At 38.9% G+C, this 18,075-nt stretch overlaps 1 protein-coding gene across 2 annotated transcripts in view; it reads left to right on the top strand.

Moving 5' to 3' along the window:
* Positions 1–17,860, top strand: part of WDR43 (WD repeat domain 43) — a 56,105-nt gene extending 38,245 nt beyond the window's left edge. For both annotated transcript variants that reach the window (XM_005576225.4, XM_074012065.1), the window contains 7 exons: positions 4,379–4,465; positions 5,774–5,805; positions 7,871–7,934; positions 10,811–10,924; positions 11,661–11,730; positions 16,109–16,158; positions 16,259–17,860. In XM_005576225.4, coding sequence (XP_005576282.3) covers positions 4,379–4,465; positions 5,774–5,805; positions 7,871–7,934; positions 10,811–10,924; positions 11,661–11,730; positions 16,109–16,158; positions 16,259–16,441 — 600 coding nt within the window. In that variant the 3' untranslated portion in view covers positions 16,442–17,860. The remainder of the gene's footprint in view (positions 1–4,378; positions 4,466–5,773; positions 5,806–7,870; positions 7,935–10,810; positions 10,925–11,660; positions 11,731–16,108; positions 16,159–16,258) is intronic.
* The last annotated feature ends 215 nt before the right edge of the window (positions 17,861–18,075 follow it).

Genomic DNA, 18,075 nt, shown 5'->3' with positions numbered 1-18,075 from the left:
TGGTCTCAAACTCCTGATCAGGTCACCTGCCCCTCTTGGCCTCCCAGAATTCTGGGATTACAGGCGTGAGCCACCGCTCCCAGCCAAGTAAACCCTTTTTTAAAAAAGAAAAGAATGGATGTTCTTATAATGTGTTACCTAGGAGATTATGCATTTATACATTCTGTACTCTAATAAAGAAAGAAGGAAGTAACATTTTTCCTTCTAAAAAAGTTTTCCCCCTTCTCAAAAGCTGCCTTATGAGGATACATAGTTATGAGGATATTAAAAATAAGAACAAAAGAAGAATGTGAGCAGTGATAGGGGTACAACATGGGTGCTTCCAAGAGGTTAATACTGTCTGTCATAGAAAACCTGGCATTAACATTAATGGCATTTGGAAGGTGGAATTGTAACTCAATGAATTAGTCTGTAGCTTATGCAAAAAGAGAAGGGTATTTATGTAATTCATGGCACCCATAGGAGATATTTTTAGATATTTTAAAAAGCATTTAAGTTAAATATTTTTTAAAAGTTCCATTTATAGTAGTACCAAAAAATACCTAGGGTATATCTAAAACAGATAACTGTCTCTACACTGAAAATTATAACAGTTGAGAGAAGTTAATGAAGACCTAAGTAAATAGAGGTCTAAGCCCTGTTCATGGGTTAGACTATTCTATATTTTAAAGGTCAAGAATTCTCCCCAAATTTGTCTATATATTTAATCCATTCTCAATTAAAATTCCAGCAGTCCTTGTCAGCCACCTTCATAGAAATTGACAAACCTATCCTAAAATTTATGTGGAAATGCAAAGGACATGGAATAACCAAAGAAATGGTAAAATAAAGAACAAGTTGGAGGAATCACCCAGTTGATTTCAAAATAAAGCTATAGTAGTCAAGATAGTTTAATATTGGTGAAAAAATAAATACAGATTAAGGGGCCAAAACAGAGTCCAGAAATAGACCACATACAATTGAAAAAATGGATCTCAGTTTTATCTCACCTTCACAAAATCAATGCAAAATAGACCATAGACTTGACTATAAAACCTAAAACTACAAAACTTCTAGGAAAAAACAGGAGAACATCTTTGTGAACAGGATTGGAGAAAGATTTCTTAGATATAGCACAAAATGCATGAAATGTTAAAGAAAAAAATTGGTCATTTGAACCTTATCAAAATTAGAAACTTCTGTTCTTAGAAAAACAGTGTTAGGAGTATAACAAAACAAGCTGAGGGCTGGTAACAACAGTAGCAACTCAAGTTAGACAAAGGATTTGAATCTGAACTCAAAAGCAATTGGTAAGGGTTTGAACAGACACTTCACAATAGAATTCAAATGGCCAATAAGCACGTGTAAAGGTATTATGCATTATTAATTATCACAGAAAGGCAAATTAAAACCACAATGAAATAAAGCTTGCATACACCCCTTGTAGGTTGATAAAAATGAGACAGACAGACAATAATACCATCTGTTGGTGAGGATGTAGAGCAGCTGAAGTTCAAATATGTTGCGTTGCTGGTGGAAATGTAAATGGTATAACTACTTTGGAAAACAATTAGTTTATTAAAAATTGAGGATATATCCACCATATGATGCAGCCATTCTGCTGCTAGATATTTACCAAGAGAGTAACACACATACGTTCATACAAAGACTTGCTCGTGAATGTTCTTTGTGATGGCCCCAAACTGGAAAGAACACATATGTCCTTTAACAGGTGAATGGAGAAACAAATTGTTTATCTAGCAATATAAGTACTGTGTTATTAATAGACCAGTAGTATGCATGAATCTCAAACTAAGGCTGTGAGAAAGAAGCCAGGCAAAAAGTAACATGAATTCCTATTTATATAAAAATTCTGGAAAAGCAGACCAATATATAGTTCATTAGCTGCCTGGAATGGGCGTGGAAAGGGACCCAAGGAGACCCGAGGGTGATAACAGTGTTTATTTTTATCATAGTATTTGTTTCATGGGTAAAGAGTATGTCAAACTGATCAAGTAGTACACTTTAAATATGTGGTGTTTATTATGCTTCATGTGTACTGCAGTAAAAAAAATACAAAAAACTAGCCGGGCGAGGTGGCGGGCGCCTGTGGTCCCAGCTACTCCGGAGGCTGAGGCAGGAGAATGGCGTAAACCCGGGAGGCGGAGCTTGCAGTGAGCTGAGATCCGGCCACTGCACTCCAGCCTGGGCGACAGAGCCAGACTCAGTCTCAAAAAAAAAAAAAAAAGAAAAGAAAAAAAAAGAAAAATCTTGTCTTCAACACCACCTTTTTAGTAGTTGTAACTATGGCTTGTAGGTTTGTTTCTTTACATATATCCTTGCAGAAATGAATGAGGCTGACTTCTCTGTTTATTATCATTTCACTTAGTTTGGGATAACGTATTTTTATTTGCTTATTTTAAATTAGAAAATCATTACTATAGAGCCTTGGTCTTTAGTGGGCATGGAAGTATCCAAGAGCTTGTTAAAAATTCTTGTGCCCTACAGTTTGGGATAACTTCTAAATAGCTAGGCCATACTTTTTTGTCTGCACCATTCTGGTTTATACCTCTCATCTTGGTATAATTAATAGTGACTCCTTCCATTCACAGAAGTGTCCCAGTTTGGACAAGAAATTATATGATCATTCTCTATTTAGAGCACTTGTGGTTTTCACAAACCTCCTGTCTTTGAACCTTCCATTATGTTTCAGTCCTTTCTGGTTTCTCGGTATACATAATGGAGAACAAGTTCAGGGTTCTTTAGGGTTGTATTCATTGACCTGATGCGCTGCCACTCTATTTGGCCATTTAAGACAATGAAGCCTGGTGGTCTGGGTAACCATCTTGTGAAAATTGGAGACCTAATTTACAAGAGCATGTTGTATATCAAAAGATAATTTGTAGACTAGTTCATGCAGAATGTTTCCTATAGCCTCTAGATCATTGGAACTTTGTGCTGTTATTTATAATGAAGAGATGGTTTGAGGAGTATTTAGTGTCATCAAGCACCTCTTGAATTGTTAAAGTTAATATCAGCATAGTTTGTTTTGAATCTTGTATTCTGGTTATTTGAAAATGAAAATTTAGGTTAAGATGATTAAATCAGTATAGTCTATCCCTCAGTTCTTCAGTAATGATGTATAAAATGTTTTATTTCTTTTGCATAAGAAACAAACTATATAATTGTGTCAGTGGTAGTTTTTAAATAGTACTTGATGGTTTTAGAAGGGCTTAGTGTAAAGATAGCTTTACAAGCAAATTAAATCCATAGGGAATTCTGAAAAAATATTTTAGGAACTGTTAAAGTAGGTTGGAAACCAGGCATGGTGGCTCATGCCTGTAATCCTTATATTTTGGGAGTCTGAGGCAGGAGCTTTGCTTGAGCCCAGGAGTTTGAGACCAGCCTGGGCAACATAATGAAACCCCAGCCCTACAAAATAAAAATTTAAAAACTAGCTAGGCATAGTGGTGTGCCTAGCTACTCAAGAGGCCGAGGCAGGAGGATCCCTTAAGCCTGGGAGGTCGAAGCTGCAGTGAGCTGTGATCATGTCAGTGCACTCCAGCCCAGGCAGCAGAATGAGGACCCTGTTTCAAATAAATACATTAATAGGTTGGAAACTAACTTTCTCTATTTTTGCCTTTTGGTGCCACTGCTGTTTGTATTCTGAGCACATTTATAGCAACAACCATCACCAAAAAATACATACACCATTAGAAAGACTCTCTGGGACTAAACTCTTTCAAAAGGACCCTAATTTTCACCTTCTACTTCTATAAAGCATGTGGGGCTTGAAGAAGGTGAACAACCTGCCCCAGAAGATGTGCTTCTAAGGGGCAGGACCAGAACTGATCTGCTCTGTGTCCTTTGCTGTAACCCAGTGTGGAGACTGGGTCTCTACCATAGACGTACCCTTAAAGGATTTTGATTCAAGCTCTCATTATGTCATCTTTTGATTGGCGTAAAATTTTACCAAAAATTTGCCACCTAATTTAAAAGGATTTCTTGCTTTCTGAGTAATTTTACTGTTTTGCTCACTCTAGGGGGGGGATACAGCTCAAATTTCATAAAATGGAGGTTTGGGAACATCTCTAAAGTGGCGTATGTCTGTATTCAAATGTCTAGAGATGTTTTAATAAAACACAAAGAAGTAAAATTACTTCAGTAATGAAGTAAATTTACTGATACCCAAAGACTGTGCTTGTCTGTTAACCACAGGACATAATATAACATACTCCATTCAGTCCCTCCAACCTTTATTTTTGCTGAATTCTGTTTGTAGTTTATTGCCTTGGTCTTAAATGATGTAAAGAATTCATTTTTACAGATTTTTTTTTTTCCTGTAGTGTCCTTGGTTTTTGAGTATGCTCATCTTAATAATCCTTTTATTTTCTCACAGAAAGTACTTCAAACTAGGAATGTAAACCTTATAAAGAAGACTGTATTAAGGATGCCCCTGCATACTGTTATTCCATTGTTACAAGAGGTAACTGACTGCTTTTTTCATTTTAGCATCCTAATGCCATGAGTTAAATGGAAAATTCAGTAGTTAGAGAAATGGATTTGTAATATGTCAGGACAGATGGCATTTAGAGTGAATAATGGATGAAATAAAGTATTTTAGACAAAAAAAAAGTGAAATGATTAATTCCTGGGGCAGTGAAAGGAAATGTCATTGGCAGTTTTACCTTTATTCTGCTAATGGCTGTTGTGTGTCTGTTTACCTGGAGGCACTTGGAACTTGTGGCACAGAATGCTGTTTGTACGGGATATTATCTACATGGGAATAATTGCTGTAAACACCCCAACATAAAGCTCCCAAATTCTCATTTTGGTTTTTCCCATTATGTCCTGTGAGGTACCTTAACCTAACACCGAAACCGTTTTTATATGTGTTGATTTTCTTAATCACAGATGGGTTGTTAATCTCTGTGACTGGCAATATGGAATTGGAGGTGGGAGGACTGCTTGAGCCCAGGAGTTTAAGACTGTAATGCGCCATGATTGTACCTCTGAATAGCCACTACACTCTAGCCTGGGCAACATAGCAAGACCCCCTCACTTTTTTTTTTTTTTTTAAAGTATGCATAATTTCACTGAAACTTGCCCTACAAGAGTGGGTATAAATTTTAAAAAATTAGGCCTAAAAATAGAGTGTATTCTTTGTAATTAGAAATTATACTTGGATTCCATTTGTCTAACATGCTGCTGAAGTGTTTTGCAAGTATAGTTATAGTATTAACATGTGGACTGGTGTACTGTTATTGGTGGGGAAAACTGCGTACCTAAAAAAGCAGTGTCTTGTATAGAAAAGGTTGATCATATGTTTTTGTAATACTACCTACTATAAAAATTTGCCTAACCTTGATTTTTTTCTTTGTATTTTAAAAATTGAGATATAATTCACATAGCATAAAATTTAACTCTTTTAAAGTATACATTTTAGTGTTTTTCAGTATGTTTGCAAGTTATGCAATTGTCACCCCAAAAAGAAATCCTGTATCTATTAGCAGTCACTCTCCATTCTTCCTTCTCCCAGTTCCTGGCAATCACTAAGCTATTTTCTGCCTGTGGATTTGCCAGTTCTGGACATTCCTTCATATAAGTCCTATCCTAGACTTTTATCAGCTAATTACTCTGATTTTTGGGAATGTCTTCGTAGACTATATTATGCTAGTTTAAAATAGACTACTTATTAGAATAATAATTTCTCAGTATTGTCATTGTGTCATAGGAATTGACAGCATTGGTTGCGTCTGAAGTGCTGTTGTTAATAGTGTTTTTTCTTCCTTAGCTTACAAAGAGGTTACAAGGACATCCTAATAGGTAAGATTAAACAGGTGACTTAAAAACAGTGTTGTCTGACAGCATGAAATTAAATATTAGGTGGTTCTGATTTCTAACTAATAAAACTTTTTTTTTTTTTTTTTTTTTTTGAGACGGAGTCTCGCTCTGTCGCCCAGGCTGGAGTGCAGTGGTGTGATCTCGGCTCACTGCAAGCTCTGCCTCCTGGGTTCATGCAGTTCTTCTGCCTCAGCCTCCCGAGTAGCTGGGACTACAGGTGCCCGGCACTGCTCCCGGCTAATTTTTTGTATTTTTAGTAGAGACGGGGTTTCACTGTGTTAGCCAGGATGGTCTCGATCTCCTGACCTCGTGATCCGCCCGCCTCGGCCTCACAAGTGCTGGGATTACAGGTGTGAGCCACCGCGCCTGGCCAGTAAAACTCTTTTTTTTTTTTTTTTTTTTTTGAGATGGAGTCTTGCTGTGTCGCCCAGGCTGGAGTGCAGTGGCCGGATCTCAGCTCATTGCAAGCTCCGCCTCCCGGGTTTTTACGCCATTCTCCTGCCTCAGCCTAAAACTCTTTAAATGTCAAATATTAACCCCCTGTCATCTGCCTTATTTTAAGTTGAATGATTCTTATTCTTAGTGTTTTATTATAGTTTTCTTTTGGAGAATGCCTAAATAGATATTTTAGCTTTATTAGCAGGTCATTTAAATGATTAGTCTTATTTTATTTAATAACTTAGTGTTGATGTCACAAAATAGCTGCTTATAGTACCTGCCGAACCTCTGATAGCTGCTTAAGACTCTGTAAAAATATATTTTAGCTAAAAGACTAAATATTGTGTCTTTTTTCTTGATAATCTGATCAAACATTTAAATAAGATGACATCTTAAAGATCCTAAGCTTATAATATATTATCATCAGTATCTAGATAGTAAAATATGTAGGTTTTCTTATAAAAAATTTTTTTCTCATGGGCTGCATAACCCTTCCGAGCTCACAAAGGAGGAAAACTGGCCGGGCGCGGTGGCTCACGCCTGTGATCCCAGCACTTTGGGAGGCCGAGGCGGGCGGATCACAAGGTCAGGAGATCGAGACCACGGTGAAACCCCGTCTCTACTAAAAATACAAAAAATTAGCCGGGCGCGGTTGTGGGCGCCTGTAGTCCCAGCTATTCGGGAGGCTGAGGCAGGAGAATGGCGTGAACCCGGGAGGCGGAGCTTGCAGTGAGCTGAGATCCGGCCACTGCACTCCAGCCTGGGCGACAGAGCGAGACTCCGTCTCAAAAAAAAAAAAAAAAAAAAAGGAGGAAAACTAAATAATTCATTAATTGTGATTGTTTTTTGCACACTTTTGGTCTGTATTTGCCTTTTAATGTTAATAGAGGACTGCTGTTCTTGACAGAATAGGTTTTTATGTTTATCGTTAACATAAAATGCAAAACCAGTTGAACTCAATTTGGATGAAGATTACTGCCCTCATATCAGTTAATTATGAAGCAAAGCATGGGTTTTATTTATTTATTTATTTATTTATTTATTTATTTTTTGAGACAGAGTCTTTCTCTGTCACCTAGCCTGGAGTGCAGTGGCACGATCTCGGCTCACTGCAAGCTCTGCCTCCTAGGTTCACGCCATTCTTCTGCCTCAGCCTCCCGAGTAGCTGGGACTACAGGCACCTGCCACCATGCCCGGCTAATTTTTTTGTGTTTTTAGTGGAGACGGGGTTTCATCATGTTAGCCAGGATGGTCTTGATCTCCTGACCTTGTGATCCGCCCACCTTGGCTTCCCAAAGTGCTGGGATTACAGGCATGAGCCACCGTGCCCGACCTTATTCTTGAACTGTTACAGAGGAAGGGGTTTTTGTCCTGTTCTCTGATGTGGCTCCCAATCCCTGCCCAAGATCTATGACACAGATCTCAGATAATCTGAAAGAGAAAACGGAAAGTGATATATACACAGTGATAATATTTATTATAGTCATCTTCACAGAGCAGCATTTATAGATCTTCACTTGTCTGTCTGGGTTTTTGTAATAGCTCAGTTGAATTTACTTTTGAATTTGTGAACATCAGTTTACTTGGGTTTTGTTTTGTTTTTCCCCAGTGCTGTGCTAATGGTTCAGTGGCTAAAATGTGTGTTGACAGTTCATGCATCATACCTGTCCACGGTGAGTCTTTTCAGCTTCAGTTGCCAAGTATGAATAGTTTGGCTTTGATAAGGATTGTAAACTTTGACAAGTATGGCTGAACAAAACCATCCTTTCCCCATCTGTCCTTCAGCCTTTAGATGCTTCCTTTAGAGATTTTGTTTTACTCCAGGTGCAATGACACGAGCCCTTTCATGATGTCACTGCTGTGGCCTTTTATAAATTGGCCTCTCCCTGCCCCCCTCCGATTTAAAAATTAGCATGTATTCTATAGAGATGTTTACAAATACAGAAAGGAGAAAAGTTATATAATGGCGTACTAGGATTTAGATGTTTTTCTACACACACACACACACACACACACACACACGGCAAGTTTTAAATGTTTTTATACATGCTAACATGTCTGTCCTGCCTTGCCCCAGGAGGATAAACTGTAGTTAATGGTAACAGTAACATAAATAAATATTTACTACCTGACAATTTGCTGGTGCTTCTGTCAGCTCTTGATTGCCTATGCAAATAGAAGAGGGAAAGCAACACCAGAAAAAAAAAAATTTGTATTCATAATATGAGTTGGGTTCTTTGCCACATCATTACATCTGTTATATTTTAAGCTGGAAATGAAAGTATTCAATTCTTTTTCTTTATCTAGTGTTTTACATTAAGTTTTAAGTTTTTAGTGGATAGTTGTAAAAAAATCCTGAATTGTTCTTTAAACTGTAGCTCTTCTTAACACAGTCGCACCCAGCTCTTGCCTTGTTGCACTCCCTTGTTCTCTGTCACTGGCTCGTTTGCCTTCAGTGGCTTGAATTAGGGAAAACTTGGTTAATCTGCTTTGAGGTCAGTAGTTTGTTCTTTGTGTGTCTGGGGAGAACTCGGTAAGATGCTGGAATGGCGTGGAGACAACAGTAAGGATGGATACTGGGTCTCCCAACCTGTAGGATTCTTGGGAGGTGACCTGGGAGCTCTGGTAAGAGGGTGGCCAAGGGGTATTACAGTTGCATGAACGATCCCAGCAGATGTCGGATCTTAGGAATCTGGATGGCAAATGGGGCAACACTAATGTGGCCTCAGTTACTTGCTTAGAAGTGAGGAGAGACCAGGAGGCCTTGTAGTGAAATCTTTTCTGGAATCAACTCCTGAGGTATAACTATCAGAATAGTCGTGGTGTAACATTCAAGGTCATGGCAGAACAGACCAAAGAATGGTATAGGGAGGGCCCCTCAGCCCGTAGCAGTTATCGAGGAAACCATGTTTTTCCTCGCTCTTTTCCTTCATTTCTTCCTTCCTTTGCAGATATTTTTAAGTGCTTTCTCTAAGCCAAGGGCTATGCCAGGCATGGGAATTCAGCACTGTACAAAACACTCTGGTCCCCATCTTCTTGGAGCTGATAGTCTGACCAGGGACACAAAAGGGAGGTGATAAATTGGAATGCAGTCACCTTAAACCTTGCTTTACTAATTTTCATGTCTGTCTGCTGTTTAAAGTTAACATTTGAATGAAACACTTATTTACTAAAGTATCAGAAACAGGAGTGCAGGGAAAGGCTAATCAGGGGTAAAGAGTGGGGTCCCTTTTTCTGTAGTGCTACAGGGACAGATGAAAGCATGTCCTGGGGGTAGGGGGTGAGTTGGGGAAGCCAGCATTGTTCTTTTTTTGTTTTTTCTTGAGACGGAGTTTCGCTCTTTTTGCCCAGGCTGGAATGCAATGGCACGATCTTGGTTCACCGCAACCTCCGCCTCCTGGGTTCAAATGATTCTCCTGCCCCAGCCTCGCAAGTAGCTGGGATTACAGGCATGTACCACCACGCCCGGCTAATTTTTGTATTTTTAGTAGAGATGGGGTTTCTCCATGTTGGTCAGGCTGGTCTCGAACTCCCGACCTCAGGTGATCTTCCTGCCTCAGCCTCCCAAAGTGCTGGGATCACGGGTGAGCCACTGCACCCAGCCGCTAGCATTGTTCTTAGAGCCCAGAGATGGGAGGAAAATTAACCAGATGCAGGTGTTTGAAGGCAGTGGGACAGGAAGACCTTTGTTCTGGACTTCCAAATGGCTTCCTTTAAAAAGAGGCATTTATATTTTTCCAGTTGCTTTTTATAGTTGATCTAGGATAGAAAAATTATGGCCATGATGGTTTCCTTTCATAATGTTAAAAATGATCATCTGTGTGAAAACAGAGAGAGCAAGGGGCCTTTAAGATTTTATGAGAAAGGCAAATTACCATTGTTTTATTCCTCAACGAACCTGGAGGAGCCAGGCCTTTATCAGTCGTGTTGTGTTCCAAATGTAACAGCAATATTCTCAATACAAAAGACTCCGACGAGAGCAACATGGGAGCAAAAAAGAGAGTGTTCTACTTTGATTTTGTAAGCATGCTTCAGAGGACTCATTAACAGGAAGTATATTTAAAATGCAAAAGGTCAGCTTTGTACTGTGTTCTGCTGGTCTCTGGGAGCTGGGAAAAGGTTTCTCTACCTCTTTGGGCCTTATAGTAAGGGTAGATAATATGTTAGCATCAGAGGATAAGATTCAGAGGAAATCTGGAGGTATGTGGTAGAGGCATTTTTAATTTCCTGTCTACTTTATACTGGATATTGGCCTTATCTGAAATAATTCGATCAATACAGAAAAGTCCCACCTTGCAGTTTCACTCTCTTGCACTTGTATCATTGTTTTTTTATAAGACTATTATTTTTTCCTCTTAGGACATTGAGGGTCTTCTGTGAAAATTCGTGATGTTGTTAGGCTGTGTTGCAAGTAGCCACTGCCACTGGAAGTACTTGTAAGCAGATGTGTGTGGTGCAGTGGCTAAATACTGAGGCATAGCTGAGCATGATTTGCATGTTTGTCATCTCTAATATGTTAATAGTGCCAAATGATCATTTTTTTCTCTAGTTGCCTGACCTGGTACCCCAGCTGGGGACGCTCTACCAGTTAATGGAAAGCAGAGTCAAAACTTTTCAGAAACTTTCACACCTTCATGGAAAGCTTATTCTTCTGATTACACAAGTGAGTAAATTGTATTGTTCTTGGCTAAAACTTTTGGATATGGTAGGAATGGAGAGAGGAATAGGGATCATTTTGAGACAGGGTCTTGCTCTGTTGCTCAGGCTGCACTGCAGTAGCGTGATCATAGCTCACTGCAGCCTTGCTCAGGTGACTCCCAAGTAGCTGGGACTACAGGGATGCACCACCATGCCTGGCTAATTTTTAAATTTTTCGTAGAGATGGCGTTGCCCAGGCTGGTTTTGAACTCCTAGGCTCAAGGAATCCTCCCACCTTGACGTCCCAAAGTGCTGGAATTACAGGCGTGACCCACCACGCCTGGCTGAGAGCTCCCTGTTTCAATAAGAAATTGGTAAATCAGGATCTAGTCTTTAACTTGGAAAGCTTATCAGTTTGACAGTAAGAAAGCTTAGTTGTGCCTATTTCAACTTTTACTCAAATTTTTTTCTCACTGTTGTGTTTCAATTGTTATACAGTTAGTAAGTTACAGGGTATTTATACAGTTAAAATTCTGGCACAGAAGGATATTCTAATCACCTCAGAGTTTTTCAGCTTTACAGAGTAATTCTTTCTCTCTTGTATCTGAAGGATTTTTTTTTTGCTCTGTATTGTGTGAAAGTCCTCCATTACGGTGGTGGAGGGTGAGTTAGTAGCAGTGGGAAGGTTAGGAATGCTGGTGGTTGTGATACTTGGGATATGCTTACACTCTACTTCAGAACAGTACTTCATCTTCTTCCAGGTAACAGCATCAGAGAAAACAAAGGGAGCACCTTCCCCTGGACAGAAGGCAAAGTTGGTGTATGAAGAAGGTAAAGATTGGGGGCATGGGATGGAGTCTAGAATTACAACATTCAGTTTTCAGTGACTGAGTTCTGTTATCTTTGTGGAAACATCAGTGTAAGATCTTCCTTTGGCGCCGGGCGCGGTGGCTCAAGCCTGTAATCCCAGCACTTTGGGAGGCCGAGACGGGCGGATCACGAGGTCAGGAGATCGAGACCATCCTGGCTAACACAGTGAAACCCCGTCTCTACTAAAAAATACAAAAAAAAAAAAACTAGCCGGGCGAGGTGGTGGGCGCCTGTAGTCCCAGCTACTCGGAAGGCTGAGGCAGGAGAATGGCGTAAACCCGGGAGGCGGAGCTTGCAGTGAGCTGAGATCCGGCCACTGCACTCCAGCCTGGGCGACAGAGTAAGACTCCGTCTCAAAAAAAAAAAAAAAGATCTTCCTTTGGCAAGCCTCCTCTAATTAAAATAGGCAAGTCCATGGCAAAAGTCTGTGGTTGATCAGATAAGAAAAGAAAAGGCACAAGTATAATACAATGACAAAAAGGGCATTAGGTATGGAAGAGATTTTTTCTTTTTTCTTTTTTTTTTTTTTAAGACAGGGACTCAGGCTGTTGCCCAGGTTGTAATGCAATGGCGTGCTCACAGCTCGCTGCAGCCTCGATCTCCTGGGCTCAGTGCAGTCTTCCTGCCTCAGCCTCCTGAGTAGCTGGGACTGCAGGCGTGCTACCACCATGCCTGGCCAACTTTGAGATTTTTTGTCAAGACAGAGTTTCACTATGTTGCCCAGGCTGGTCTTAAACTCTTGGGCTCAAGTGATCCCAACGTGCTTGGATTACAGGTGTGAGCCACCGTGCCCAGCCAGGTATGGAAAAGATTTAAATAGAAGAATACTATATGAACAAACTTAATGTTAATACATTTAAAAATCAAGGTGGTATAGTTAATTTTTAAGGAAACATTAATGACCAAAATTGACTTTAAAATAAAAAGTTTGAAAAAGCCAGTAGCTCTAAAATTGACTTTATAAAACCTCTCACAAGATATGCCCAGAAATTTTGAAGGTTATTTGATCAAGCCTTCAAAGAACAAGTCTTTTTTTTTTTTTTTTTTGACAGGGTCTGTCTATTGCTCAGGCTGGAGTGCAGTGGCTCGAGGTCGATCATAGCTCACTGCAGCCTCAAACTCCTATACAAGCAATCCTCCTGCTTTAGCCTCTAGAGTAGCTGGGACTGCAGGCTTGAGCCACTGTGCCTGGCTAATTTTTTTTTTTTTTTAATTAAGGTAGAAATGAGGTCTCTTTGTTGCCCAAGCTGGTGTTGTGCATGTGGCCTCAAAAACAGTCTTCTCGCATCAGCTTCCCAAAGTGCTGGGAATAGAAGCATGACCCACAACACTGGGCTGTCTTTTTTGTCATGTACTAACAATTTAGTCATTTTATGAGCCAAGTAGAATCTTGATAACAAAACCTGGAAATGTCAAAGAGAGAACATTTTAGATCGTCCTCAAATATCCTGAGTAGCAAATTGATCGTAGATGTAGAGTTACAGCTAGACCAATGGATTGGCATAGTTACCCCTGAAAAACCCGTAGCTCTGTGGACTCTTGGTGTATTAATTGATGGTGTGTATTGTCTCATTGTGGAGAAGATAGCCTGCTCAGTAAATCGTTAGAAACACGGTAATTTACATGGAACAAAAAATTTTACCATCATCACATCACACATCACATTCCATATTGTGAGAAATGGAGAAATTTAAAAGAGTAAAAATGGTCAGGTGTTGGCCATGATTTGGGAAATGGGAACTCATGCTGTGGTGGGAGTATGTGTGCATTCTTATTAGAGAGCAACTTTGTAATCTCAAAGTTTGCAGTTTGCATATCCTTCCATTCATCGGGGGCAGTCCCAGAGTGATCCCAAAGTGCTTGGATCCCGAAGTGCTTTTGTGTGTCCCAAGGACCAACACTTCTCCAAGTATGAACAGACGACCTATGGGGATGCCCGGAACTCTTCGAGAGGCTCATGATGTCCTCCACCTTTCAACCAGTCTTCTGTGGGAGGCTAGATTTTCTTCATATAGTTCAAATAAAACAACATATCCAAAAAATAGAATGCAGAAGCAAATATGAGAAGTTCGTAACAGTGCCACTCTACTTAGTAGAATTTGTTGTTGTTGTTTTGGAAATTCCATTTTTCAATTTTAGTATATGTGTTGCCGAAGTGAGCACAGAAATACCATTTTTCACTAAAACATTATTTATGTTAACATGTAATGGATGGGCATTTGTAAACAGATTAAATATTCTTAAATTTAAAAATTGAATTTGAATGTGATAAATATAGGTAGACTTTTCCCACATAACCAAAAACTTTTTGGAGCCCTCAGTTTTTTAAGAATGTGAAAACATTTTAAGGCTAAAAGGCTTGACAACATAGCTTTAAAACATAAATGTAAAGAGATTATATAAGTATGTTCATTACAGCCTTTATAATTAAGAAAAAGACTTGTAAACAACATAATTCTTCATTAGTGGGAGCATGTTTAAAATGATTTATTCCTTTAGCATAACACTACTTTAGCCAGAGTGCCTGGAGTTGAGGTCGAGTTAACATGCATAAGTTTGATTACAAAATCAAGTCATAAAATGATACCTTTTGTATAGCATCGTATAATTGTAAAGGATTAGTACGCAAAATAAGGGTGGCTTGAACATAAGCTCCGCGATACTGTAACGTTCGGTTTGGTAACTGAGGTGGCTACTAAATGACTAACGGGTGGTTAGTGTAGACAGCGAAGCCGGACAGAGGGATGAGTTACCTCTCCGGCCATGCGGAGCCAGATAGCATGACACTTCACCATGCTGCACATAACAGCACACAATGGAAAACTCAGAAATCCTTAATTTGTTACATTTTCCGTTTGATAGTTTTGGACTGCAGTTGCCAAGGGAAACTGAAACTGGGGAAAAGGAACACATATTGGGGGAACTGCTGTATAAGTCTTTCGTGAATATGTACATGTGTAATTCATGGGTAATATAATGTATATGTTATAACAGCATACTGAGGAATGAGAAGCTCACAATAGTGGTTTCTTTTGGGGAATGGTCTTAGGGAGATGGGCATGTAAGGGAACTTCATCTGGAGATAATGATTTATTTTCTTAAGAAAAAGTAGATAGAAGAAGGATGTTAGAATGTCTTAAAAAATAGGAACCCCATTCTATGATAACATTAGCACACCTAACGAAATCAATTCCTTAGTTTTATCCAATGCCCAGTTTATCTTCATCTTTCTCCAGTTATCCATAAAATACCCTTTAAAGCGGTTTTTCCCATACTAGACTCGAGTTGTGCATCATGGGGTTGAATCTGGTTACTGTGTTTCTGAAGTCTCTTTTTAGTTTTTAAGAACTCCCCTTTTCATGACATGGACTTCGCTGGAGACTGGGAAGTGTATTTCACAGAATGCCCCACCTTGTGGTTGTGGATTTGCTTCCTTTTGGCTTCTTTTAGTTTGCTCCTGTAAGCTACAGTTCCTTTAAACTGAATGTGAGGTCTAAAGGTTTGATTAGATTTTATTTTTGGAGGGGTTGCATCAATGCTCATCACTCATATTATATCACACCAAGAACCACATTGTGCGTGTTCACAGTTTTTTCCTCTCCATTGTGAGATACATTGTCCTTAGTGCTTAGAAAATAATCTAGCTGTGTTAATTTTTTTTAATGTTTGAGTGTTTACCCCCCCCAACAATCATACATCTAATTTATCAGTTGCTAATATTACATTGTTAGTACTTTGTGGATTAAAAATAATGCTAATTCTTCCATAAGCCAGCTTTTCTGTGTTGAAGTTTTCCTCATCCACTGGGGCTATTTGGTGGCCCTGATATGGCTTAGTATTTTAAGATGAGATTTTTGTAAGGGGTTTGGCTAGTTAGTTTGGCCCAGTGAGATCTTGAAGGAATAATATAATGAATATACCTTTATATATGTAAGAATAAATTAGCCAGGTGTGGTGGCTCACGCCTGTAATCCCAGCACTTAGGGAGGCAGATGTGAGCGGATCCTTTAAGTCCAGGAGTTCGAGATTGGCCTGGACAACATGGTGAAACCCCATCTCTACCAAAAGTTAGCTGGATGTGGTGACTACTCAGGAGGCTGATGCAGAAGCCTGAGGCTTGAACCCGAGAGGCAGAGGCTGCAGTGAGCCAAGATCGCTCCACTGCACTCCAGCCTGCAAAAAAAAAAAAGAAAAAATTAAAGTTATGTCTTAGTTGGATAATTGCTAAATGTAAATAATATTTCTAAAAGTAAGTTCAGGAATCTGGTTCTGTTTATTTTCCAGGCTATACCCTCTGTTTTCTTCTAAAATTAAGGCTGGATTTTTTCTCCCCTTACAGAATCTTCTGAAGAGGAGTCTGACGATGAAATAGCAGATAAGGACTCTGAAGTGAGTGATTTGTTTGCTGTATGTACATCAGCCTGTATATCCTCATAGTCTGTAAGAATGAGGCCTTCATGAATGCTTTCCTTGTTGGTATTTCTACTAGGATAATTGGGATGAAGATGAGGAGGAGAGTGAAAGTGAAAAAGATGAGGACGTTGATGAAGAGGAAGATGAGGATGCTGAAGGAAAAGATGAAGAAAATGGTGAGGACAGAGATATAGCAAGTGAAAAAGAATTAAATGGAGATTCTGACTTAGATCCTGAAAATGAAAGTGAAGAAGAATGAAGACAGCAAAGCAAGCCGGTCAAACCATATAAACTCTGGCTCACCTTGCCCAGTGGTGAGGGTTGCCTCTGTGCCAGGATGCCAAGGACCGCTGCACATTTCCAAATTCACAGCGGTGGATCCCATGCCACTTTGCTGTCCTGAGCACCCCAGACTTGACTGTGTAAATAAGAGTGTTTCATTCAAATGTTAATAAACTTTACACAGTATATAGACACATTTTCTGCAATGTACTGACATCAGTGTCCAATATATGGTATATTTTTATAATATAATATCCTAGCCTGATTGGTTATATCAAGAATTGACAAGTGCAGATAAAGACCTTTCCCATAGGAGTTCAAGAACTGGACTGTTGTGAAGGAGTCAGCTCTTATCTCAGGTTGGTATCTTTCATCAAATCCAGATGCAAAGCAGCACTAGTGAAAATTTTTTTAATTTAGTACATTTAATTTGATACATTTTCATAAAATATGAAGGGATAACTAAAAACTGAAGTGAAAATGATGGTAATTTAAAAAAATCATCAGTATCCCTAGTTTATGTATTAACTGTGATAATCTGACATGAGTCAGATTGAATATTTGGAGTGCTTCCCCAAAATAACCACTTATTTTTTAAGCTGTCATGTGAAGTATTTTTTTTAAAACAAAACAAAAATTATGGTCATTAAAAAAGCTAGATTAGCCTTATTAAGGATTTTTCTTGACTGCAAATTGCTTATAAAGAATCATCAGTATATAGATTAGAAGTGCTCATTACCTGCAACTTTTAAAAAAATTCAGTTATAGCTGCTTTTGAAGAGGTTTTCATTTTATTTAAATTACTAATGGATCAAAGAACAATTGTTTATTTTTTCTCTTTGGTTTTAGATATTAATGATAACCTTGTTGGAATTTTTTTCCAAAGAAAATATTTTTATAATTAAATAATTTAATGTTTTCCTTCCTTTTCATTACCTACTCTTGGCAGTGTTAGGGTATCTGTTTACCTTCAAAATGATAAATCTCACTCAAGATTTTTTATGTATGTATAAATATTTTGGTGTGCTACAAAAGCCTTTGCAAATTATCAGTAGTTTTTTTTTTTTTTAAAAGAATGAGCCGATATTGGCTTAGTGCTCACTAGGGGACATGCAGATGGAAGCTCACCTATAAGAAATGGCTGGACAGATGGATTTATTTTTTCCCACCTGTGAATATGTAAAACAAAACCATTATCTTTGAGGGACTTTTTAATACCAATGGCAGAACAGAGATTTGTGTGCTCAACTTAAGAGCCAGAGCCATATAAGCATCTTGGGAAAGCAAGTTTGAACCAGCTGCTGGTGTAATGTACAGTTATATTTGTCTATAAATGGAGCTGTTTATGGCAATTTAATACCATTCTCTTTGTAAAGTGAATAAATATTCATCTTTACCCAGTGCTTGTCTTGTGGTATATGTAGAAGAATACAGCCACATGTTTGGGCTTATGGTGTGAAGGTTTTTAAAAAGCAATTTTGCTCCCCTGGCATTAAATAGGTAAATGCTTTCAAAGCTTGTGGATAACCTAGAATTTGCAACGAAGGGAAAGAATCAAGACATTTGTGTTAGTCTAGTGTCAGCTATAGGTTGACACTAGACTATCAACCT

This window comes from Macaca fascicularis, chromosome 13 (genome assembly GCF_037993035.2).
Source record: "Macaca fascicularis isolate 582-1 chromosome 13, T2T-MFA8v1.1".
In the NCBI taxonomy this organism is placed as follows: domain Eukaryota; kingdom Metazoa; phylum Chordata; class Mammalia; order Primates; family Cercopithecidae; genus Macaca; species Macaca fascicularis.
This window is presented reverse-complemented; position numbering and strand designations above follow the sequence as displayed.